Source organism: Carassius carassius, chromosome 42, assembly GCF_963082965.1.
Source record: "Carassius carassius chromosome 42, fCarCar2.1, whole genome shotgun sequence".
In the NCBI taxonomy this organism is placed as follows: Eukaryota; Metazoa; Chordata; class Actinopteri; order Cypriniformes; family Cyprinidae; genus Carassius; species Carassius carassius.
In genome coordinates, this window is record NC_081796.1 from 16,754,991 (window position 1) to 16,781,423 (window position 26,433).

The 26,433-nt window shown below is 37.9% G+C and overlaps 1 protein-coding gene across 1 annotated transcript in view; it reads right to left on the minus strand.

The window, feature by feature from the left end:
- LOC132124014 (CTD small phosphatase-like protein) overlaps positions 1-26,433 on the minus strand; it is a 35,140-nt gene that overhangs the window by 2,997 nt on the left and 5,710 nt on the right. Inside the window, exons 2-4 of the mRNA XM_059534740.1 lie at positions 6,804-6,961; positions 3,154-3,255; positions 1,056-1,112 (exon numbers count right to left, since the gene is read on the minus strand). Of these exons, the coding sequence (XP_059390723.1) occupies positions 1,056-1,112; positions 3,154-3,255; positions 6,804-6,961 (317 nt within the window). The remainder of the gene's footprint in view (positions 1-1,055; positions 1,113-3,153; positions 3,256-6,803; positions 6,962-26,433) is intronic.

Here is a 26,433-nt window from a genome sequence, read left to right on the forward strand (position 1 = left end):
TGTATTCCAGCAATTAATAAGCCTCTTCGACTCAAACACAGGCTTACTATCAACACAATTCAGACTCCCCTCAAGTGTGTTTACTCTGAGCTTTCGGCTGTGTTCAGAATGGTGACATTTGTTTATTTCGAGTTAGTTACCACGAGCGAGTGCTGCTGACTACATCGCACCCAAAGACTCGAGGAGAATGATAAAAAGGAAATGAGATTCAGACTGTGATTTAGCATGAGCCCTTTGGGGCCACTCACATATGACTTCTTAAGAAATGAAAGGATGGACAAAACTTAATAAAAATATAAAGCCTCAGAGGACACATGTTGGAAATGGTAAGATATCATTACATACAGTATGATGCTTTAATACAGCAGAAAACACTAAGAACAAGTGAGGTCACTAAGTTTTTATAAAACTCCTGGTTCTTTTAAAGTTAAGCTTGATGGACTGCATTTGTGGCATAATGTTGACTATCACAAAAATGAATTTCCCTTTTAGTTACTAAAACTCTTTATTTTGTTATTATTATTATAATTTTTTTTTTTTAACTGTAAATTTAATTTCAGTTTAATTAAAAGTTGCTACTGCATTTTTATGGTAAATTTCTGGCAACCAAACTGGTTTTTATAATTTTTGCCAAAAGTGTTAGAATCATTTGAATGTAAAAAATCACTTAAATAACATTTTCTTGGTAAAAGTCTAATTTTACAACTTTATTTCCCAGTGCCCTAAAACAGCTGTAAGAAGATGGTTTAAGCAGCTTTATGGCTCAAAAATTTCACATTGTTTGCAGAAATATTATAGTACGTTTTTTTCAAGAATGAAAACAAAGGAAAATAATATTCATTTTTATTATGCCACAAATGCTGTAGATTAACATGTATGGAATGCAAAATATCCTTTAATTTAAATTTACGACAAAGCTTGTCAAGATTACGTGTAATTGCAGCCCAAAAACACACAGTCCAGTTTCAAAGGGGGCGAGAGCTTTGTTAGTAATCCGTTGCTGACAAAGTGTGAACATTTACCCATGGCTACATTTGAACCTATTTGCACAGTACCTGATGAACTGTTCCGTCAATCTCCACAGGGACTATAAAGTCTGCGTTGCTGATGGGCTGCGGGCACAAAACAGGAAATCATGCGTTAGGAGCCTGCTTGAAACCTACTGTAAGTATGTTACAGCTGAGAGAGCCAGAGGGAGGCATCCACTGCTGCACAGCTACCTGTAGTCAATACTTTCAATTAGACTTCTTTGAGCTTTATGAGTGCATGTGCATGAGTGCGCGCATTTGAGCGTGTGTGTTTCTGACAGCTGACTGCATGGAGCTAGGAACTGCAAACGTCTTTGAAAAGAGACTTGATATGCTTTTAGAGAAAGCGGAGTGCTTTGAGACGATGAAAGAGACTCAACGGGTGGCTATGAGCTGTCTTAATGCAAAGAGAGAAAGTGAAAGGGAGATGAGGATGAGGACAGGAGAATCAACTTTTGCTCTATGCACTTTTCAAGGGCTTGTTAAAAACAAGAAAATTCTGCGAAGCTCAGTTCTGACCTGACAGCAGAGAACAAGGCTCACCCAACAGTTGAAATAAATCTTATTTTAAGAATGTTTTCATATGGAAAATTAGATAAAAAGAACAAATAACAGTTGAAATGTTTAGTAATTTAATGTCTGTCTGAATTAAATATTTAATGAAAGGACTAATTTCAGAACAGTTTTCACAGTCAAGTGATTTACACATCAGTTCATAATATGGCCAGCAGGAGGAGTGTGTGATCTATATGAATATGAATTGTAACACTGGAATAGCAATATATTTATTAGCTAGAATATATATATATATATGTGTGTGTGTGTGTGTGTGTGTTTGTGTGTGTGTGTGTGTGTGTGTGTAACCAAACACAACATATAAATTGTAGTTGGAAGAGGTCTTGCGTAACCCCATAAAAAAAGACAATTTAACTGCACATTATCCTAATTTATACATGGCTTCCAGATAAGAAAACACGTTGACTTTGGAGATTGATGTGAGATTAATCTTGTTTCAGTCAAGTATGGTCATGGTCAAATCTTTTCTGTGTAACTGTGAGCATACCTTTCTAATGTGATGTGTGTGTGTATGTGGGTGTGTGTTTTGGCGTCAGGATGGGTGTATTTGTGTGTGTATGTGAGGTTGTGAACGCGCAAAAAGGCATGCATCCCTCTCTCTGGGCCTCTTTTTCTCAGTTGCCGCCTTTCTCTCTTTTCTGAGCAAAACAGGAGCTGCCAGGCAGACATTTTAAAGGAGGACAGGCTTAACAAAACACAGTTATTAGTCTTCGAGCAAACACATTCAGTATCTGTCACTGTCTTTCTCTTTTGGGAGTGGGGATGTATCCAGCTGTGGAAGACGTGTATGCATTAAGCAGGATGTGTGTACATATGTAAATGTGGGGTGATTGTGTGCATAGTTGTTTGTCTGACCGTGTGTATGTGTGAGAGAGAGGAAGAGCTAAAACCGCGCCTAAAACAAAGATGCAGAGAAGTGGGTCACTGAGCTTAGCAGGTGGCTCCCCGAAGCGCTTCTTTCTAGGGACCAGACAAACATTTAATCTCGGAAGAGGATTTCATTCATTTGAGACTTAAAATCCACCCCAACAGCCTCAAAATACTGCCAGTACCTTCTGTTATCATGTCTTAGGTCGCACAAATACATCATCTGGCCACTCAAAACCACTGTTCAGGAGTAAATCTCCAGAAATTGCTCTTATGGAAATAAAAATGAATAACAGACAAATACTGACTAAAATGATCCATTTCTGATTACTATTTTTAACTACTCCTGTCAGTCTTGAATGAAAGATAGGCATTCATACTCAATATTTTGCCCCGCATTCTCCACCATCTTGGATTATTGTGTTTTCTGGGATTTCCTTCTTTAAAGGGATAGTTATGACACTAAATGTAGCCAAAACAAGTTATCTTTGGAGGTAGAAAAACTAAGACGCCTACTATATAAAAGGCTGCCTACATAGGTTTTAAAACAATATCTAACATTACTTGGTGCTCTTCAAAAGGTCATTACTAGCCCCAACGTGCCACTAATCCATTGCTATATGAAATATAGTAATATCAAAATTGTAATATTTTTAGTGCACGTGTATGTATTCAGAAGTACCTTGAAGGAGCTGTGCACGAGGGTCTCGTCCAGGTCAATGACCACACAGTTCTTGCTGTAATCATTAATGCTGACCTCAGGCAAGAGGTATTCGGCTGGAGGCTGGAGGATATACAGAACAGATGGATATAAGGAGGACAGGAGAGCAAACAAGCAGTTCAATGGAGGATAAAGATGCATGCTTATCATATCAGCCAGACATTCAGAATTATCATCAAAAGCTAAAAGCCCTCCTCCGAAGAGACACAACATGCACTGGAGATTGCTCTGTTGTTGTCCCAAATGATGTAGCGAGATCTGCTGGTCTTAGATAACCTTGAAACAATGATCATAGCTTTGTGTTAAAGTGACTGTCCCTCCTGGTTTGGCTTCCCTGGAAAGTCGTGTTGCCTAAGCACAAGCTGCCTCTGTAGATGGTCTTCCAGCGACGGGAAAGAGATGTCCTTTACTAAGCCTGACCTGAGGGAGGATGGACTTGCCTATTGGAGCAAAACACACTCACACGTATCCAAAGATGAGAGCGAAGTTATCCACAGCACATGCAGACATGCAAAACGTACAGTGGGTATAGAAAAGAAACACTCTTTAAAATAATAAAGAAATATATCTTTCACTTGGACGTTATAAGTCGCACTGAGTAAATACAGCTGGATAAAACATGAACTGTGTCCGTCTTCATATCAGGCTGCAAGGCAACAAAATGTGATTCTTTTAAAAGGGGGTGATTCTTATCTATATCCAGGCTATGTAATTGCACTGGCTTGTATTATGAGACAAAAAATGAGTGAAAAATGACAGCTAACAGTTTGTGGTTCACTAAATTCCCAACTTAACCTTTACTACAATCCAGACACTTTCAAAATGCATTAGAGGGAAGATACTGAAAGCAGCCATTAAGTGTCAGCCAGTCAAAGCCGGAGGATCTGGAAGCAGACAGTGAGACATTCCCAGCTGTCATCTTAGAAAACACCAGCGGATCTGAGGTTTGATTACAATTACTGTGAGAATGAGAACTCCTGCCAGCATTTGCTCAGCATGGATGCTAGCATTTTGCTGAGCAGGCAGAGGCAGGTGGAGTGTGTTTCAGGATTTGGGTCTCCCCTATCTCCAGCTCAGCGTGAAGGCCTGGCTCAGATCAGCAAACCTCTCGGCACGCTCTTCCTCTAGCAGGTGCAGTGTGCGATGATCTGACTTTCTGAGACTGCTGTTGTCCTTAAGTACAGCTTATTGTTATCAGCACTACCAGTCTCCCAGTTAACTTGACCATATGACTCTATAACCAAGCTTAAAGGGATTGTTCACCAAAAAATAAAAATTTTATGTTTATTTGCTTACCCCCAGGGCATCCAAGATGTAGGTGACTTTGTTTCTTCAGTAGAACACAAACTGAGATTTTTAACTGAAACCGTTGCGGTCTATCAGTCATATAATGTAAGTGGATGGGAATCACAGCTTAAACATACAAAAAAAACAAAAAAAACAAACAAACAAACAAAACCAAATTAAACCCTGCGGCTCGTGACGATATATTGTGTAAAGATCGAGGGTATATAATACATTTTGATGAGATCTGAGCTGTGTGTGAGAAAAATAAAATAAAATCTGCACTGAAGGATTGTGCAGGTCATTGCAAAATGTATTGCTGTGGATAGTAGGTAAGTGATAGGATCTTCATGTAATTAATTCAATTCAAAGGTTTAATAAATTCAATGCCCAAGGTCACTTCTGTCACTTATGCATAATATGTGGCTGTTTTCCAAGATTATTATTATGTAAAGTGATGAAGAAGCTTAATGCATCACAGAACTAAAGTCAGAAAGGTTTCTCTCAAGAGACAAAGATTTATGCATAAACATGCATAAGACAAAAAAATAAATAAAATAAAATAAAGATAATACATACACTGGGAATAGGGATGATCTGGACCTGATCACACCGAGAAATAAAACCAGTTAAGTAAGAGAGAAAAAAGAAAACAAAACGGAGGGAAGAGAATCATCAAAAAAAAACAAGCACAACAAACACGACACTGTGAAAGCACAGAAATGACGAACTATTGTACATTATTACAACATGACTAAGACAGACAGACATGCTGACAGAAATCACATCCTTGTTCACAGCTTAATCCTGCCAGGAATCTCTCTGGAAGAGCCGGAAAACACATGGGTTTCATTTAAATTGTCTAAAACAGGGCAGCTTAGAGCACATGAACATGTAAAATAGCAGGACATTCCTCTGCAGATCGCGAGTCATTTGCAGGCAAACACTGCGGGAATGCGATCTGATTCAGATCCATTTATAGCTGCCTGTACCTGCTTTGGCAGCACACATGAGTGTTTGTGGAGCGCTCTGGCTTAAAAGTTTCACCACGGATAGTGAGGTCACTTCACACTGCCCAGAATTTGTGTGTGTGTTTTGGATGAGTGCAAGAGAAAAAAGAACAAGAAAGAGTGAGAAAATACACTAAACAATAGGCACCAGACAAATGTGCTGAAATAACTCCACAACAGGAGTGTTTACTGTAAAGTGCAGTCTGTACATTTTATTTTGTAAATATTGCACCAGTCTGAGGTGGTCTGCTCCATGTAAAATAAAACAGCTTTTATTAGGCTACTGATGGACTGGAGTCTTCGTGATGAGTGTGTAAAGCAAAAAAACTAAATAAACACAAAGTGCATATGTTTGCACCATGCCAGTGTAAGGTTTTATTGCTCAAAGTTTGCCCTTTTCCTTCAAGTATCAATTTTATATCATTAATTTCTTCTAAAATTACTTAGAAATGTAAATTTTTTTTTAATTAAATAGCTCAGATATTTTTTCCTTGCAAAAATTTAATGAGGAATCACGGACTATTAACTGCAGTCAGACTGGGCTACTCTCAGTCGAATTTGAGACTTTTTCCTCAGGAGAACAATATGAAAACCAGGAGCAAAAGACTCTGATTGTCTTTTGCTCCTGTTTGATTTTGTTTCCTAGAAGAAACAACTGAGATATTAAAAAGACCTAATTTGTGCTTTTTACTTTTCAACATGATGACCTGTTTTACATAATTACTTTATTAACCTGAAAACAGCAGAGATGACGTGCAAATAAACAACACTATCAGTGGGCACAATGCGTATTCCCCCTTAAGTGTACATAGCCAATGGGAGAAAGAGAGAAAGAAAGAAACAGAAAAGGAAAGAGGGGCAGGAACTAACTGGGCAGCAAGTAATCAATCACACAAGACACATACTTTATTGGAATTAGAACCAGTTCAGGAATGTGAGACAAAGAGAGAGAGTGTGTGTATGTGGGTGGAAACTGAAGAATGTGTGTGAGGGAAAACGGGCCCATCATTTCTAGAACTGGATGGTAAACATCCAGGCGGGTTCACAGAGTTCGGAACAGCTGGAAAACTTTGCGGTGTGGACACGGGAACAGCATGCACAGAGCCTGCATTCGGGCGCAGCTCACAAACAAGGAAAAAACCTCAGCTAAACCGAGAGAAAATGAGCAAAGTTTGCTAATAAACAGACTTTACTCTGAACTAGACCAACATTAGCAATTCAAACGCAGTCAGACTTAAACTCTGCAATTTCATGCATCCATTGTTGAAGATTTTCAAGCAGTTAAAACTGTCTTTAGAGAAATAAATGAGGCCTCACCTTTGGAGGGCTGCTGTTCTCCTCGGCAGGTGGAGGGAGGGAGCAGGTCTTGTTGTTGGTGGCTGGTGGTTCCACATTATAGTCCCGGAAACAGCAGAAGAAGGGACTAAAGATACTTCTGTTCCTGTGTTTCTTTAAACTGCTGTTGGACTGGGAGACTGTGACAGAGAAAAACACACACACCACACATTGGTCACTGCAATGGACAAACTGTTCAAAACATCCTGTTCAAAACATCTGGGGCTTTATCTTCCCTGCCATGTAACTTTAAATCCGTCGGCCTGGCGTACAGCACACATTCACGAAGGAGGTCGTAACGAGTGAAAAAACAACAAGTCTGACAGAGTTTTCTTATTGGTTAACCTGCACAGCTCACATGACTGAACAAGTGTTCAAACAGCTTCGTTTGTGTATTATGGTACACAATACGCGTCTCTATGGGCGACTCAGTCACCTTTACCCCCTATGCTTGTACGCCAGCTGTTCTGTTTTTGCATTTAATGCATACAACAGCACGTCATTGTTCACAGCAACATGTCTTAAGTACAGTTACCTGATTTAAAAGCCCTGTAAAAAAGATGCAAATCAGACATTGTAAATGCTGAATGTGAGGAAGACATGATTAAGCTGATGGCAGTGGGCCTAAAATTGAGTGTACATGTGCATGAACATTAGCATGACATCAAGGGTTGCAGTAAAATTAAATAAAAACTATATAAAAAAAATATCCTCTTTACTGTGAAATAACTGTTTGCATGATCCCAAGGTTTGCACAGTCCCAAAATAAAGGAACAGCCTTTTTCAACAAAACGAAACGAAACGAAACAAAACAAAACAAAACAAATAGTATGTCCTCTTTTTAATGTGAAATAATTCACAGAAGGTTTGCATGATTCCAAAATACCGGACAAACAAAACAAAGCAACTCAAAATCGGGCTGGGCGATGTCAACAAATTTGGAATCAGACGATGTCTACAGTCGTGGCCAAAAGTTTTGAGAATTACATAAATATTAGTTTTCAAAAAGTTTGCTGCTAAACTGCTTTTAGATCTTTGTTTCAGTTGTTTCTGTGATGTACTGAAATATAATTACAAGCACTTCATACGTTTCAAAAGGTTTTTATCGACAATTACATGAGATTTATGCAAAGAGTCAGTATTTGCAGTGTTGGCCCTTCTTTTTCAGGACCTCTGCCATTCCACTGGGCATGCCCTCAATCAACTTCTGGGCCAAATCCTGACTGATAGCAACCCATTCTTTCATAATCACTTCTTGGAGTTTGTCAGAATTAGTGGGTTTTTGTTTGTCCACCTGCCTCTTGAGGATTGACCACAAGTTCTCAATGGGATTAAGATCTGGGGAGTTTCCAGGCCATGGACCCAAAATTTCAACATTCCGGTCCCCGAGCCACTTAGTTATCACTTTTGCCTTATGGCATGGTGCTCCATCGTGCTGGAAAATGCATTGTTCTTCACCAAACTGTTGTTGGATTGTTGGAAGAAGTTGCTGTTGGAGGGTGTTTTGGTACCATTCTTTATTCATGGCTGTGTTTTTGGGCAGAATTGTGAGTGAGCCCACTCCCTTGGATGAGAAGCAACCCCACACATGAATGGTGTCAGGATGCTTTACTGTTGGCATGACACAGGACTGATGGTAGCGCTCACCTTTTCTTCTCCGGACAAGCCTTTTTCCAGATGCCCCAAACAATCGGAAAGGGGCTTCATCGGAGAATATGACTTTGCCCCAGTCCTCAGCAGTCCATTCACTATACTTTCTGCAGAAGATCAATCTGTCCCTGATGTTTTTTTGGAGAGAAGTGGTTTTGCTGCCCTTCTTGACACCAGGCCATCTTCCAGAAGGCTTGGCCTCACCGTGCGTGCAGATGCGCTCACACCTGCCTGCTGCCATTCCTGAGCAAGCTCTGCACTGGTGGCATTCCGATCCCGCAGCTGAATCCTCTTTAGGAGACGATCCTGGCGCTTGCTGGACTTTCTTGGACGCCCTGAAGCCTTCTTTACAAGAATTGAACCTCTTTCCTTGAAGTTCTTGATGATCCTATAAATTGTTGATTTAGGTGCAATCTTAGTAGCCACAATATCCTTGCCTGTGAAGCCATTTTTATGCAACGCAATGATGGCTGCACGCGTTTCTTTGCAGGTCACCATGGTTAACAATGGAAGAACAATGATTTCAAGCATCACCCTCCTTTTAACATGTCAAGTCTGCAATTCTAACCCAATCAGCCTGACATAATGATCTCCAACCTTGAGCTCGTCAACATTCTCACCTGAGTTAACAAGACGATTACTGAAATGATCTCAGCAGGTCCTTTAATGACAGCATTGAAATGCAGTGGAAGGGTTTTTTTGGGATTAAGTTAATTTTCATGGCAAAGAAGGACTATGCAATTCATCTGATCACTCTTCATAACATTCTGGAGTATATGCAAATTGCTATTATAAAAACTTAATCAGCAACTTTTCCAATTTCCAATATTTATCCAATTCTCAAAACTTTTGGGGGGGGGGGGGGGGGGGGTATTGTACCGTAATAGTATTGTAATTGGAGTTAGGGGGTGTTGGTATTGTAATTGTAGTTAGAAGGTCTGCCTGAAGCGTGAATCCTTATAAGGGAAAACAACTAATGATTCCTACAACGTGACAAAATACTATAGAACCACTGATCTATAATAGAGATTCATTATATATCGATAAGTTATCGTCTATCGACCCAACCCTAACTCAAAGATCAAAACAGCCTTTCCTTTTAAAGTAACCCATCTGCCCATCTCACAATAACATTCTGGTTGTGTATACATATGTGCATGATATTTTGCCCAGTAACTGCAGGAACTAAACAAACAGTACTATGACATCACTTGGTCACAAAAAAACTGAACGAGTTGATCTAATGAGGCATGCAGGCCAGGTATTGTTATTGGAAGAACAGGTTACTCCTGACAGCTACAGATGTTTGGCAAAATAGAGGGGGCAAGTAAAACATGTGCAAAATGTGTATTTTATTTAAAAATAATTGTTTTTGATCAACTAAGTCACAATCGGCTCATTGATTGATGACTGAGATTTCAGTGTAGATTTGTCTTTCTAGTCATACTACTATATTGTGACCTGCTCCATGTTAAAGTGGCACAGTACAGATAGGGTTTCATGCTATCCAGGTCAGTCGTGAGGGCCAAGTGCTCTCATTGTTGCAGTAACGCCTAGTGTTGTCAAAAGACCCGGTACTTCGGGACCAAGTCGGTACAAAAAATTTTTAAATGTCACGGTACCAGGTTACTTTGAGTACCGAGTACCCGGTCAACCCGGTTCTTGACGAATCTCAAAATCCAGACATGAAAATTAAACGTACATTTTAATACGGACAGTCATGGAATTAGTCAAAGTTAGCATAAATTAATCAAATCAAATCTCCATATGGACCAGTACCTGTAAATGTTAAGCCGCAAAAGTTGGTTGAAATATGAATCATGCATGTTCTGCGCGTTTCTGTGTGAATGAATTAATGGTTTGTTTACTACAAAGACTGAAGCGCGTGACGCTTGCAGTAATGAGGACATAAATACATAAACAACATCACCAGAACTGTTCTGAGTCACTTCACAAGCATTTTACCATATCATTTGAGTAAAACCAGTGTCAATTTAAAGGTATTCACTAGGGGTGGGCGATATCTCGATATTTAAAATATATCAAGATATTTTTTAAACACCATATGGATTTTGACATATCGTATATATCGATATATTGTTTATATTTAATTCTGATTCCGCCACTTTGCTTGTTTGTCTTATCTGTGCTGTGCTCACCCCCCGCCTCCTTGCTTTTGTTCCCCCTCCCCTCGCGTGTTGTTTTATAAACATGGCGCGCGATATGGACTAATATCAAATCGCGATATGGACTAATATCTACAAATATTAAGCCAGAAAAGACTATTTAAATATGAATCCTGCATGTTCTGCGTGTCTGTGTTAATGAATGGAGCAGAAGCACGTCTTAATTTTATTACACACCAGGAAGCGCGCGTGATGCTCCGTTGATTTCAGCGTCTTTCCTCTCACTAAATAAAGACGTGAACACATGAACAACATCTCCAGAACTGCTCTGACCGTCACTTCATGAGCATCTGGCCGTTTGATTTGAGTAAAACTAGCGTCATATCACATCATAGATTGTAGTATCACATGCACAGAACTGTAAAGGTAAACCCGTCAAAATAAAAGTATTTGCCAGAAATCTATTATTAGCCTATTGTTCAGCAGAATGTAGAAAGCCTACTACTATTAAAATGAAACTAACATAATTTAAGTAATAATCACACAACATTTCTTCCATGTATTATTTTTAATAGTAAATCCCCTTTGTTTACCAAAAAATAAAGTTTGCTTAATTTTCAATAATTAAAAGATCAATTAAATGAATGTTTTATGTCTTCATTTGACAACCAGAAAAATGTGAATACACAGAATTTCAGAGGGGAAAAACATTTCACATAAGGCTATTTTAAATGTAACAAATTAAGTTGTTTTTATGCATTTAAATAATTACACTTGCTTAAACACAGAATTAGGTAACAATAAAACATATGGTGAAGAAAAAAATAAAACATTTCATAGGGCCCTAAACATGTAATATTTGACATATTTGTTTTTACAGTAGTTTTTGGGGGGTTATTTTTCCTGTAAAGGTATCGAGATATATATCGTATATCGAGATATAGCAAAATATATCGAGATATATTTTTTGCTCCATATCGCCCAGCCCTAGTATTCACAGCATCCGTCAAAATGAGTTAATTTTTACATAAAGGCATTGTGCTAGAAATATTACTATTATTTAGTATAATGTATGTGATACTGCTACTACTGTTTATTATTTTTTAAAGAAATAAATCACACAATATTTCTTCCATGTTTTAATTTTAATAGCAAATCCCCTTTATTTACCAAAAAATAAAATGTGTTTAAATTGTAATAAATGTTATTAATTAAAAGACAAATTAAATTTGGGTGAAACTTGTTTACTGTTTTTCATAATTATATTACTTGTAGAAAAACTTTAAACACAATTGTAAATAAGTATAAAGAATGGCATTGGTTTTACTTTTAGTGATAAAAAGTGTTTTTTTTAGCATATATTTGTGTTTTGATTGGTACCGAAATTGGTACCGAGGACCGTGGATTTTCACTGGTATCGGTACCAAATACTGAAATTTTGGTACCATGACAACACTAGTAACACTTATCGTTACTGCACCTTAAAGTGCTAACAATCAACCAATTATACACTTTCATTAAATCAAGAACTAGTACAGCGCAGTAAAATCTTTTAGCAGGAAAACACGGCTTGTGATTTTTAACAAGTTCAGCCTATTATTGTTAATATTTATATAATTATTCAGGTAATCAGTTTGCTATTAACAGATTTTTTTTGTCCATGTATGTTAACTTTGAGGTCTCCTACTTATATGCTTATTATAAAAGATACAAATATATTTATTGAAATATAAGCATGGTTGGTGAAAGAAATTACAATTAAAATAACCAATAAAATTTCCTTGGCCAACACAATCTTCCTGCTTATTTGAATTACATCAACAAGAGAAAAAACTGAGCTTGCAAAGGCATTAAGGATATTTTTAGTGTATTAAAAGTATCATGCATATACTTATACTCATGCTCTTGTAACCTGAGCCATGTAATAGTTGATGTCAAGGCATATTATATAGACTTCCTCCATATTTATCAGATTTTATGATTATAAAATGAGTGTAGGCTAAATTAGTTTACTTGAATGTGTATTTTATCTAATTATGTGAGGTCTAAAACTTTTTGTGCCATTTATTGTCTTGGCCAGGTACAGTATCTCTGGTCCAAAAGCTTTTAAATCTCAGCACGTCTAACCTCTCTTACATAAAGGTTAAATAAAAATAAAACCTCTGAGCCAAACACGTCTCAATCTCATAATGAAAGAAGCATTAGGGTAATAGCTTAGAGCATCTGTCTGATTACTGCTATTGGAAAACACATAAGGTCATATCAGACCATGAGGAAATCCACTTCCTGTGGCCCAGTACAGCTTGATGAGGTTGACAAGAACTCAGTCCAGCCCAAGTACATTGGTCCTTACGATCATCTCAAAACAACCATCTTTGGCTAGTAACATTATTAACCATGTGCATGACTGAATAACAGGTCACTTGCTTCCAGAGGTGGAAAGAGTACAAAAATATTCTACTCAAGTAAAAGTACCATTACATTAATGAAATTTTACTTAAGTACAAGTAAAAGTACCAGTCTAAAAATCTACTCAAGTAAAAGTAAAAAGTAGCTCATTTAAAATTTACTCAGAGTAAAAATTACTTAGTTACATTTTAACAGTGGGAGGGAGTCAAAAATGGGACAGGCCAAGGGTGTCAAACTCAGTTCCTGGAGGGCCACAGTCCTGCACAGTTTAGATCTAACCCTAATTAAACACACCTGATCCAGCTAATCTAATCATTTAGGTTTATTTGAAAACTACATGATATGTGTGCTGGAGCAGGGTTACAACTAAACTCTGCAGGGCTACGGCCCTCCAGGAACTGAGTTTGACACCCCTGGCATAGGTCTATTAATCTCAAACTAGTTGTTTTTAATTAAAGGAATCAGTTATTTAGAATAATAAAAAATTTGGGCTGTTACCAGGCAAATTAGTATCAACAAACTCATCTTTTAATGCAGAGGAAATGCAGAAGATTCATTGAAAGTGGCATTTAGATGTATTTACACACTGTTTAGTGCAGGACAAGAATGCATTTAACCTGCAGTTACAAATGCATGAATAATGTTTTGATATACAAGACATAAAATGTTGAATACTCATTTGAAATGATAAGAAATTATTTAAAAAAATCAAAAGATACTTTAAATGTGAAATTAAAATGACCAGTATGTGTCAGCAAGTCACTGTTAATAAGTGAGTCATTGCGATTGAACCGAATCATTTAAACGTTTGATTCATTCAGGAACGAAACACTGTCACGTTGCTCAGAGACGCAAAACTGTGCTTTGGTGGCTGTGTTTGGAATTATTTTCTGTTGTAGAAATAGAGCTAAAAAAGGCAATATGGTGTCTAAAACGCAAGTCTCTTAATTAACTTGTTTACTGAACTGTTATATATATGTATGTATATATTCATGATGATTTTTGGAGGAAATGGCATTCTTTGTGTGATTTTGATTTAATATATGAAATTATATAAATATGTGAATTTTCTGCCCCTATATCTTCAATTTTGTGATCATTCTAAATGCATTTTAGGAGACTGAATCACACAGTGAAAGAACGCACTATAAATGCGCGCGCACATCATTAAAACAAAAATAGCACACTCCTCACCACTGTCTTTTTGGCTAATTTGTGCAAAACCTCTTGCTAAAATGTCAAAGCTTTTAACCACCAATGCAACGATGCAATTATTTAGCTTACCTCTACATTCTTGCGAAGGGTTGATGTCTTGTCGAGATTTTATAAGCTGCTAGTTTGGTCTTCCTAGGCAAGTACAGCTTACACTGCATAATAGAGCATACATATGGCCATGGGTTCACTTCATTTCCTTCGAGTTCAACTTCAGAATATGACGGGGTTTCGTTTTCAGCGGTGTCTGCACCACTAACGCTTGTTTTGTCTGTCTGCATCTTTCTTGTGATTTTAGCGCCAGTTTGCCCTCCTGCCCATTATTTACTGCTGTAGTTTCCAGGGAGCGATTTATTTTTTATTTTTTTATTTTTTTTACTCAGTAATTAATGTGTTTTAAAATGTAGCGAAGTACAATACTTCAAACAAAATATACTTAAGTAAAAGTAAAATTACAGATTAAAAAAAATACTTTAAAAAGTATTAGTACACAAAAAAGCTACTCAATTACAGTAACGCGAGTAAATGTAATTCGTTACTTTCCACCTCTGCTTGCTTCTGTGAGATGTGAGACATTGTTGGGGCTGAACAGGCGACACATTTGAAATTATTGCTGCCCCCTTTATTTTAAAGGAACAGTCACAGGAGGGGTCCACAATAGAATTTAGGAAAAAGCTTCATATATGAAATTAAATGGAAAAAAAAATTATAAAAAAATGAATGAATAGATTCTATTCTGGTATTTTGTATTAAAAAAAAAATTCACTCAAGGAGAAAGTGTCTATAAACACACTGTAAGGTACTTGTGTGAAACTAATTTGAGGGGCGTCTCCAAAGAAAGAAACAGAGGCACTAGACCCTCTGATTTTCTATCTAACTATAATTACCTGTCAGTTGACGAGCTGGGCTCTGAGGCGTAACGAGATGTAAACGAGCCAAATGATCTTCTACACAGAAACATTACTCAGAGGGTGATTTAAAACATATTTATATAGTATTTTAAAACATAATTGCACTGTTCTCTGACTTATTATAATGAGTAACTAAGTCTTCTGAGGATAACACACGGTACGATCCAATCTCTGCGTCCACATTCCCAAAACACCATTCCTGTGTGATGCCCACCCTCCTGGGCCTCCATTTTGAGAGTTAGTATTTTCCCACCTTGATCGTCTGCCTTGTACAGCAGTCTAATAATATGCAGGTGAGAAGGACGCTAGAGGGAGGGGGGCAAACAGGAGGTGGGCAGTACAGTATAATGAAGCCTGTGCCCTGTACCAGTCCCCTGAACAACCATCAAACAGGGATTTCTCCACATGCACACATACAAACATACCCATCTAAAAACATATACTCTGGCTGACCACAGGAATGTGGCCGGAGTCAGTTTGCATGGCGATGCCGTCTCCGCTACAGTGTGAAGAAGTGTTGTGTATTCTATTCAAATTCAACCGCACTCTACAAACTGTAGTCAACAGATGTCTGCATTCATGAATGTCTGACAAAGCAGAGATTAGTGCTGCACGATTAATCAACATAAAACTGAAATCACACTAAGGCTTAGTGTGATTTTCAAATTACAAAACATTCTTTACTAGAAGAAAATAATAATAATAATATATATATATATATATATATATATATATATATATGTGTGTGCGTGTGTGTGTGTATGTGTGTGTGTGTGTGCGTGTGTGTTAATATTTTGTGTAATATTGTTCATTAATAATCATAATCATAAAAATTAATATATGATTATTTTTATTGGCGACAAACCAGGAGCATTTTTCTTTTAAGTTTACAAATAAGTATGCTTTTCATGTTTTCTTGTTCCGAAAGCTGATTTTAAAAACAAAATAAAAGAAAGATTAATTTTAAACCTCCTTTACATTGTACAATCTAAGCTGTCTCAGAGAAGCAAATTTACGCAGTAGAACCCTATCCCTTTGGTTCTATGTAATATTTCTTATTTTATTTTATTTATTATTTATATAATAATCATTATTTTTATAGTAATTTTGATTTATAAATCACAAAACCTTTGTCCACAAACATGGAGCTTTATATAAAAAAAAAAAAAAAAAAAAAAAAAATTATATATGTTAAATACCAATCAGTTTTTATAAAAAAAAAAAAAAAAAGTAAAAATTTAGATTAGTTAGATTTTTTATTATTATTATTTTTTTTTTTTAGTGCAGCCTTAGATTGTGTAGAGACACCAAAGGAGACAGAGTCGGAGAGAAAAACTCCTGCAGACAACAAATGACAGAAAACCAAGTCTACAAGGGCCTGACGTTCCAAAGATACTGACGTTTGATTGACAGCTGTCTTTTTGGGAAATCACAGTGCAGAAAACAGAAATGCACAATGAAATCTCAATACACAAAACAAGAGCTGCAAAGACAAATTCTAGCAATTCCCCTTTCCCTGTCTGCAGCTTCCAGCTTTGCTAAAATGGAACTTCAACTGAAGCTTTGTTTTCATCTTATGCAGACCATTCCCACAGTCAGCAAGTGAGGTAAACCTGATGCAGAGCGGTCACATGGGTGGACACGGTCTCTTTGCTCTCACAGCCAGAAGAGGAATGCACAGGAAATTCCTTACATTCCTGACAGGAAGAGATAATAACCCTGTGACCCACAGTGTGGAAAAAAACTGCAAAGAACACAGACCCCCAGCTTTATTACAGGGGCCAGAATTGGCTGTGGTCTGTGTGTCTGTGAGGGGAGAGTGACAAGAAGGAAATGGGTAAAAGTTAAAGAAGAGAGGGATACAGAAACAGAGAGAGGGAAGGGAAGGGAAGGGAAAAGCAACAAACGCCCGCTCAGTTGTTGCTTTAATAACTAAGTTGGTCAGTTCGCTGTGAGCAAACACAGGAACTGAGGGTGATAAACAACAAGTTCACAAATCTGTTTTGCGGTTTTGTTCCGAAAAATGAGGAAGTGATTTTAACTGTATTCAGCCTTTTACACCATATAATTTTACTCTAAGAATCCATGTTGTCGTAGTGAAGCCAATTGCTTAAGTCTTCCTTCCGGCTAGTTCCTTCCCTAATCAGCCAGATGAGTGGTGAAGATCCGTGTCTTACATCATGAGTTTTTAAATGTTTGCATATTCAGTGTTCAGCTCACGTTTCTGTCTCAGGTCTGTTAGGATGATGTAAACCAGAAGACATCAGAGAGCCAAGCCAGCCGACTGAAGAAGACATAAATGATAGTTGATTGTCTAGTGAACTATTCCTGTCATCTATAGAAACACATTTTTCATCTCTTCACCGGCTAATCCATAAAGCAATACAATCCATACTTTAATATATATATATATATATATATTGTGACGAGTCAGCTGCCTCCTCCCTGATTATCATTGGCACCCCGTCCTAAATGGCCGCCCTTCATCAGGCTCCTGACAGGAGTGGGTGTGTGAGAGGAGGGGCGCTGGATAAGTCTGGGCTGGCGGCTTGTGATGGGGCACACCTGATGTGAATGGAGCCTCATCACCGCCGCTGTTTAAAAGCCTAACGCACCTCTCCTCGGGAGACTGGTCTCTTCCCCGTGCATGCACACTGGTGTCCTAGTGGGTCCAGGAAGGGTGCGTTAAGGGACTCCTGCGCCACCAGAGATGTGAGCCGCCGCACCCGTGGTCTGGATGGGAACCGCACCCGTTTACACGGCCGACAGCCAGGATGCCGGGCCGTCCATCCCTTGCAAGCGCCGCGGCCAACGTGAAGGATGCGGCCGCTAGAAAAAGCCTCCGCCCCTCGCACCCCAGACCGAAGAGGGGAGAGCGTGCAGCCGCCGGACTCCACCCCTTACCTGGACCTTTACTCCATGAACACTGCCCGACCCACACGAACCCTCAGCACAATGAGGAAACCAGAGCCCCTGTTTGTTTTGGACACCCTCCCTCTCTGGCCACATTTGTCCTGTTTTACTTTATTTTCTGTTAATAAAAGCCTCTCCGAGGCCTGACGCCACGCCCACTGTGTCTGTCATTGGCTCCTCTCGCCACACTATATATATATATATATACAGTACAGACCAAAAGTTTGGAAACAACTTCTCATTCAAAGAGTTTTCTTTATTTTCATGACTACGAAAATTGTAGATTCACACTGAAGGCATCAAAACTATGAATTAACACATGTGGAATTATATATGGAATTATATACATAACAAAAAAGTGTGAAAAAAACTGAAAATATGTCATATTCTAGGTTCTTCAAAGTAGCCACCTTTTGCTTTGATTACTGCTTTGCACACTCTTGGCATTCTCTTGATGAGCTTCAAGAGGTAGTCACCTGAAATGGTCTTCCAACATTCTTGAAGGAGTTACCTGAGAGATGCTTAGCACTTGTTGGCCCTTTTGCCTTCTGTTTGCGGTCCAGCTCACCCCTAAACCATCTGGATTGGGTTCAGGTCCGGTGACTGTGGAGGCCAGGTCATCTGGCGCAGCACCCCATCACTCTCCTTCTTGGTCAAATAGCCCTTGATGCCTTCAGTGTGACTCTACAATTTTCATAGTCATGAAAATAAAGAAAACTCTTTGAATGAGAAGGTGTGTCCAAACTTTTGTATATCTATATATACATATATTTATATATTTACTGTATTGAAGTAGTCAGTCTTCTTATGTCATGGCTGAATAGAAGTGCAGAAGTCTACCAGTTACATTCTGTTGTTTTTGATAAAGAAACAAATGCCGCTTTTTACTGTGATGTCAAGTAAGCACTTGTTTGAAGCCTTACCAATGATTAGGATCAAAGTACTTGTCGTTTTGCTTTGGAGATAACTAGTATTTACATTTGATAGCTTTGTGAGGGCAAAAAGAATTGCAGTGTGCAAGCACACACATGATGTACTGACTCAAAGCATCACCTTGAGGCAGGGAGTTCCTTATACTCAACCTCAGAATGGACCAGGTGTGTATGAAAATAAAAAATATATGAAGTAAGACTGGGTACAGCAGAACTACATTTCAGTGTTTCACTCCACTGCCTTAATGTCTTAACAAGAGCACCAAGTGAGAGGACTAAAAGTAGAATGATCTGTCAGGAAACTATTCATTACAATGCATTAAGCGAGACAAGGGAAGAGAGAAATGTTAGCGTTTGAAGTCTGACACATTTAAACACTCCAATGGTTTTGTAAGCAATGTGACAATATTAAAAACAAACAAAAAATCTGCTGACGGATAAATGTTTACAATGGAAGTCTATGGCAGTGGTTTTTAAACCTTTGGTTGTGAAACGTAAAAAAATCTAATGTCAAAAATCAAATCTTTGTACCTTAGGGTTCCTTTGGCTCAGTGGTAGAGCATTGTGTTAGCAATGCAAAGGTTCTGGGTTCAGTTCCCAGGGAACACACATACTGATAAAAAAATGTATATCCTGAATGCACTGTAAGTCCCTTTGGATAAAAGTGTCTGCTAAATGCATAAATGTAGTCAATTAAATAGGTTATGAACAAATCACATATTCTTGATTTTATTGCATTTCACGAAATGTCCCAACTTTTCTGGATTTGGGGTTTTATATATGTATGGGTCGCATCAATTTGAAATAATAATAAAAATATGGTCGCTCTTAAAAAAGTTTGGATTCTACTGGTCTATGGGAACATATCATCCCACAGACTTCCATTGCAAGTGGTTTTGTGTCAACATTTTCCCTAATATGGTTTTAAAAACTAATGGAAAAGTCCACAGTTTTCTGTTCTACATTTTTTCAGTCTACATTTTTCTCATCAAAAGCATGTACACAAAGTCAGCTATACATAAAGTTTATGAGAATTAATGCAGACAGAAAGGCAGTCTATAAGATGCAGCTTCTTTTCAGAAGACGATAGACAAGAATCTATCAAACATTGCACATTTACAGTGATCTCAATGTTGGTGATGTGAATTCATCATAACAAACCATAATCACAGCCTTCTGCCTCTTTCAGGTAAGACAACATTCCTTGGTGTGTATTTCACCCTGGTTTAATACAGTGTTACGTAACACGTGTGCAGCAAAAAACAATATCACTGTTTAGTGGTGCGAGCTTCATATAAAGAGCATTAAAAACACACCCCACCAAAGGTACATACTGTAACAAGCATTGTTCCAATAATATAGTGACTTTTGAAGCCTGTAACTTAAAAACAACGCAGGTGTTGTGATGTATAGCAGAATTAAAGAATTATGAAATAAGATCTCATCAATCTCAGGCACTTAATTATAACTTTGATTATTTACACAACATTAGAGTTTTCAAAACTTTAAATAAGCATTAAATGACGTCATTAATAAATGAGCTTGCATTATTACAAATGTTATTCAATGTAAATCGAAACTGATATATGATATTTTAAATAAAAATCTTAAATAAGGTACTTATATATTGTGCATTCCTAGAAATTAGCTTTAAAATCATTTATTGTGCTTATTAAAAATAACCCCTATGTGCACCAGCGTTACTTTATTATATATTTTGAGTACGATTTTTCTCTTTTCATTTTAATTTTAGGCTTTTTTTGTTGCGTGCTCGTCATTTTCATTGGAATTTGCAATGATGTATTTTTATGGTTTTAATTTTAGTTGACAATCATAAATGTGCGCTTCATTGACATACTGTAATAAAATAGACGTTCACATTACTGCAGCTGAAGAAACCAAAGATGTGACAGGCCAATTGGAATTGTCTGCTGAAAATAACAAGAGAGATGTGACTATTCAACCCTGTTACACAACATGTCCCACATTGTTTTGGAAAAGCGGGGGCAGAGCAGATGAGGTGGGAGGGAGAAAAAGATTGGAGATAGCAGATGTAGGACTACTGCACACAATATGTTTCACGCTCTGTCTCTGTGTCATACTGATTCTGACATTAGCATCCGATCCAGGCAAAGTCTCCCGGGACTGTTGCAAAAAGGGCACATTGGTGAAAAATGACAGTCTGACAAAGCGACGTGTGCCTGTAAGCTGATTTTTATGCAAATAAAAGTGCCTGGATTGACGGGTGGATTCCCCATGACTGGAATACAGAATGCCGTATCTAAGTTTGGCTGGGGCATCCCTGTTATTGAAGTCGGAGAAAATCAGTGGTCATATGGTTAGTGGTGTGGTTCCCATCTGCTGAAAGCAGGCATTCATGCCAGTTCTATACGCAAACATTCCCCTACAGCACTACTGCTCCACTTCATACATCTCTCAGGAGACAAGCTCACTGTTAAACGTAGTTCACCCTTCACTTTGAAGACTCAACAGACACTCTCTCAGATTTCATTCATACTCTGGCATTCTTTTACTGACCTAGGCTTTAAATATTCTATTCTGAAGTGTCCTTTCACAAAGAAAATGGGAATTTCCTTTGTGAAAACGAAATTAAGGAGCATGATAATTATGACATTATATTTAGGTAAAACATAAAAAATTGGTAGATTAGTGAGAGATGTGGCCAAGCGGGTATTGCACATGTTGGTATTTAACAGCAGGTGATCTGGATTTTAAATGTTCAATTCCACCCACCCATCATGTTGTTTTCATGTTTCAAAGTCGCTGTCAATGAAAACCTCCCAAATCCTCGATTTTACGAAAATATGAGTGGGCTTGACCATACAAAACCTGCTGCCACATTGTTAGAGTGTTATGGATGGTTGCCAGGGTTTTGCTATGCAGTTGCTAAGGCACTACTGAGATTTCTAGGGTGCTCTGGGAAGTTTACAGGCCCAAATCAAAGCAAAACCTGTTGCCATGTTGCTAGTCTGTAATAAATGGTTGTCAGGGTATTGCTATGCATTTTCTAAGACATTCTGGGCTGTTTTAAAGAGTTGCTAATGGGTTGCCTGGGTGTTCTGAAAGGTTGGTTACTGGCCCAGATAAAAAGAAGAAAATGTGAGTGGGACTGACCATACAAACCCTCCCACCACGTTTCTAAGGTGTTGTGGATGGTTGTCAGTGTGTTGCTCTGCAGTTACTAAGGTATTCTGAGTGTTTTTAGTCTGCTCATAAACAGTTTCTAGGGTGTTCTGGGTGGTTGCTTAAAGGTCCAGATCAAAAAAGGGAATTTGATTTGAATTGACCAAACAAATCCTACCTACTTGTATCTAGAGAGTTGTCAGTGGTTGCCAGGCCATTATTATGTGGTCGTCAAGTTATTTTGAGTGTTTTTAGCATGCTTTCATGCAGTTGCTAGGGTGTTCTGGGTGGTCACTCACTAGTCTGGATCAAAAGAAGAAAATGTGATTGGGATTGACTATATATAAGCAACTGGCATGTTGTTACTGGGTTCTGGATTGCTGCGAAGGCATTGCTATGCAGCTGCTAGGGTAAAAACAAGTGTTTTATGTTTGTTGCTATGTGGTGCTAGGGTGCTCTGGGTGGTTGCTTACTGGTTAAGATTAAAAGAATAAAACGTGAGTAGATTTGACCTTAGAAAACATTTTGCTAGTGTTGTGGATGGTTGCCAGGGCATGGCTATGCAGTTGCTAAGGTGTTCTGATTGGGTTTTAACAAGTCGTTATGTGGTTGTTAATGGGTTTTTGGTAGCAGCTTAACAGACCGAATAAAAAGAGCCTACTCCCAAGTCTGTATGATATTTTGGTCTTTAAATATGAATTGACTCTCTTCTGCAATGTATCTCTATAGAATTTTCTGGGCCAATTCTTCAAGCAAGGAAAATCATCTGAGGTATTATTCACATCTGTAGCACAAATATGTGGGAAGGATCATGCTGCAAAGTTCAAAGCTCAAACTTATAGAAATATGAGCTATAACAATATTGACGCTTGCCTTAGCAAGCATCTATAAAAACAGTCGATTGGAGTGCAGGAGGCTCTGTGTCTATGAGTACAATATCCATTCACCACAGATAAACGGCAGCAGTGCCTGAAACGATTTCAGCAGTATCACAGCATTTTTGGTCATGTCCCAGCCTGCTTCAATGTTGTTTGTGTTTGACAATCTTCTGTTCCAAGCCACTATTAACTCTCAGCAAATGGAGTGAGCTTGAGCCAATATACCCAGTTTAAGAGACATTCACAGAGAGAAGCACTCTGAGCCCAGGGGACCTCTGACTGCCCACAGAGCAAATGTCGGTAAAGTCTGATACTGAGACTCTCTCAGCTGGAGGAAACGGCTGTTTCTGCTACTGTGAAAACAGTCACGTACAGTGTAATGTAATTATAATGGAAGGTCATACTGTCATAATGGGCTTGAATGCAACAACAAATACTTGTACATAAAAGAAAACTTGTGACCCTATTTTCTTTTTTGTTTTATTTTGCCCTAAATTAATTTCTTTTTCCGAAAAGCATGTCAATTTTATTGAAGTTTTTGTTTTTGGGACCATTGAAATCTTTTATTTGTATTGTTTCTGGATCCATATTAAATTCATTCTTTTATTCTGTGAAAAATGACAACATTATTTAAATTGTTAATGTTTTATTTTATTAACTTTATTTATATTTTAAAAATGTAATCAAATGAAAACTGCAGCACAACAGAAATTAGCGGAAAAAAATTAAAACATGAAAGAAAAAAATTGCGCGATAAGGTTTACATTTTAGTTTTATTTCCATTTATAGACCAATTTGGAGTAGACATCAGTTACATTACATGCAGCATAAATAAATCGCGCATTGTGGTGGCAGAAAAACACTGGGAACAAGTGGAGGGAAGACTATGGATGAAATCTGCTATGATTACCCTACTTTTAAAGCATAAATTTGATTTAAACAATAGGTTTACATAATATTCACATATGCAGTTCATAGTGCATATTGTATTGTATTTGTGACAGAAAAATAAATGTTAAAGAAAATACAGTATTATTTCTGGCACTGAATGCCTTCTCTGCACTATTGCTGGAATGTGGATGAACATTCAGTCCAAAACAAACCAGAAGCAAAGCTCTAACAACACACAAGAGATCTGCTGCTTAAATAACACAGCGAGCACAAACATACAAATTTATTACTGCTACTCTCAAAGTCTAATGAGGTGCTAAATACTGAAAGACTGAGGGAGACATAGTATTTCACACATTCACACTAACATAACATACACCAACACATAAACACACACTCAGGAGGGTGCCAGTGCGTATCATTACACAAGCGGAAGACAAGCCCACCCACTCTATCTGACCCTGATGGCTTCTGGCTGGCCAGGCCGCCAAGAGTATTCATGCAGCTTTCTAGAAGCCTCAAATTCACTGAGCGTTCAGTGATGAAGTCTTCTGAGATGATCTTACCAATTACAGAGAGAAAGAGTGTCTTTAAAAGAGAACTAAAGACCCTTGAGGCCTTTGACAGAGGGCTGTTTCAAGCTCCTGATTTTCACCAGACTCAACCTTCTCTAAGCCACCAAGATCTTCCAGTTACAGTATAGAGTCCATTTTTTTAGGGATGCACCGGTTGACCGGCCATAAATCGGAACTGGCCGGTTTTGATCTCTTCCGGCCGGTTTTTCCGGAAGTTCACCTGCGTGCACAGACTATATTGTAATCATTCGCTATCATGTCATTTGTCTGGAAGTTTTTCGAAATCTGTGCACTGCACACGGGCAGCGGTTCAGCGCTGGAAGCGCAGAGCTACACAGATCTTAGGTCTGAGGCACAGATAGCAGGAAGCGAACAGCCGACTGCACAAAGTAAAGGTCCCTTTTCACAGCTGCGCGAGCGTACTGTACCGGTCCGCGCCCTGTGGAGGGATGTTCAGCTCAACTTCTTGCGTGTTGGATGAGAAACGGAATGGACTAAACTGTGAAAAAACTGAAATGTTTTTTTTTTTTTTTTTTTTGTAAAGTAGAACTTACACACACATTTGTAAAGCCAGAAGTAAACGTCAGTTCTGTATAGGATGATCATTTTTATTTTACCTTAAAATTACATAGACTTAATTTGATTTAAAAATCACCTACTGTAGCACACTGAAAAAAAGTGTTTCATTCATCCAATTAAAACATTTTTAGGGTAATGATTCACATCTATATTTTTTAACTTGAGACAATATTTATTTATTTTTCATTGGCTCAAGTAAAAAAATATAGATGTGAATCATGACCCTATTTTTTTTTTAATTGGATGAATGAAACACTTTGCATCTTTGTTTTATTCGCACCAACATTATTTGATTTTAACATTTTAGAATAATGTATTTATATAGCATACTTTTATTTAGTCTCACAGGTAAAGACCTTTTTTAAATTTAAAAAACTAAAATACTGAATGCTGATTAAGAAACCTCTTATTGAATGTGTGTTGATTGTGTTGTTTGGACTGTAGAACTATGCAGTTGTTGCCTTTAATATCACATAGTTACAGTTAATCTTTATATTTACGGCCAGTTCTCTGTAGTTTCAACCCAATTCAAAAACAAAAGCTAAAAGCTGATGTCTGTACCATCTATGTTTGTATTGAATGCAGGCTAATTACTGTGCAGTTACTGCTGTTAATTTCAGATGGTTACGGTTATTGTTTTCAATAGCCAAAAGCCAGTTTGGCCTATTAAATACCAAATAAACATCTTGTTTATGCATACTTTCCTTCTTTCTTGTTTGTTGCTTAAAAATTAAAAATAATTGGAAATCGGTATCGGCCAGTCTGCTTGTAAAAAAGTCGGTATCGGAATCGGCCATGAAAAATCATGATCGTGCATCACTATTTTTTTAATAACACTGAGAACTAATTGAGCCAATTTCTAAACTGTCACTTTAGGAAGTGAAGCAAAAATAAAATATCTGTATGTTCTTTTGCCATTGAGCAAGGTGACAATTCCCCATTGCATATGGACCACAGCATTGGTGGCTCTTCTTTGGTGAAATATGAGCTTTTACGAGGTGTCAGGCTGCTTCTATTCTACGACAGGTGGTGTGAGCTGTGTGGGGATAAACATCCATGCTTAGACGCTTCCTAATCTGATTAAGGAAAATGGCTTATCCAATGATACCAGACAAAGTAAAGACTTATTAGAGCAAAGCTGGCCAGTCCGGTTGCAACGCAACACCAAAGCATCAAGCACTGCAGTGCATTTGATTCAATTCAAACCCATCCTATAAAGGGCATGCTGTAGCCTCAGGATAGCCTTCAAGTGGCAGAGAAAAATCTTCCTTCTGAACTCTATTAGCACATCATGTACCAAAAGGCTATTTATAGAGAGCAGAGCATGATGGGAGAACCCAGAGATGGTCTTATAGAATGTCTCCTCAATGAAGTGAGCATCTTACTGTTAAA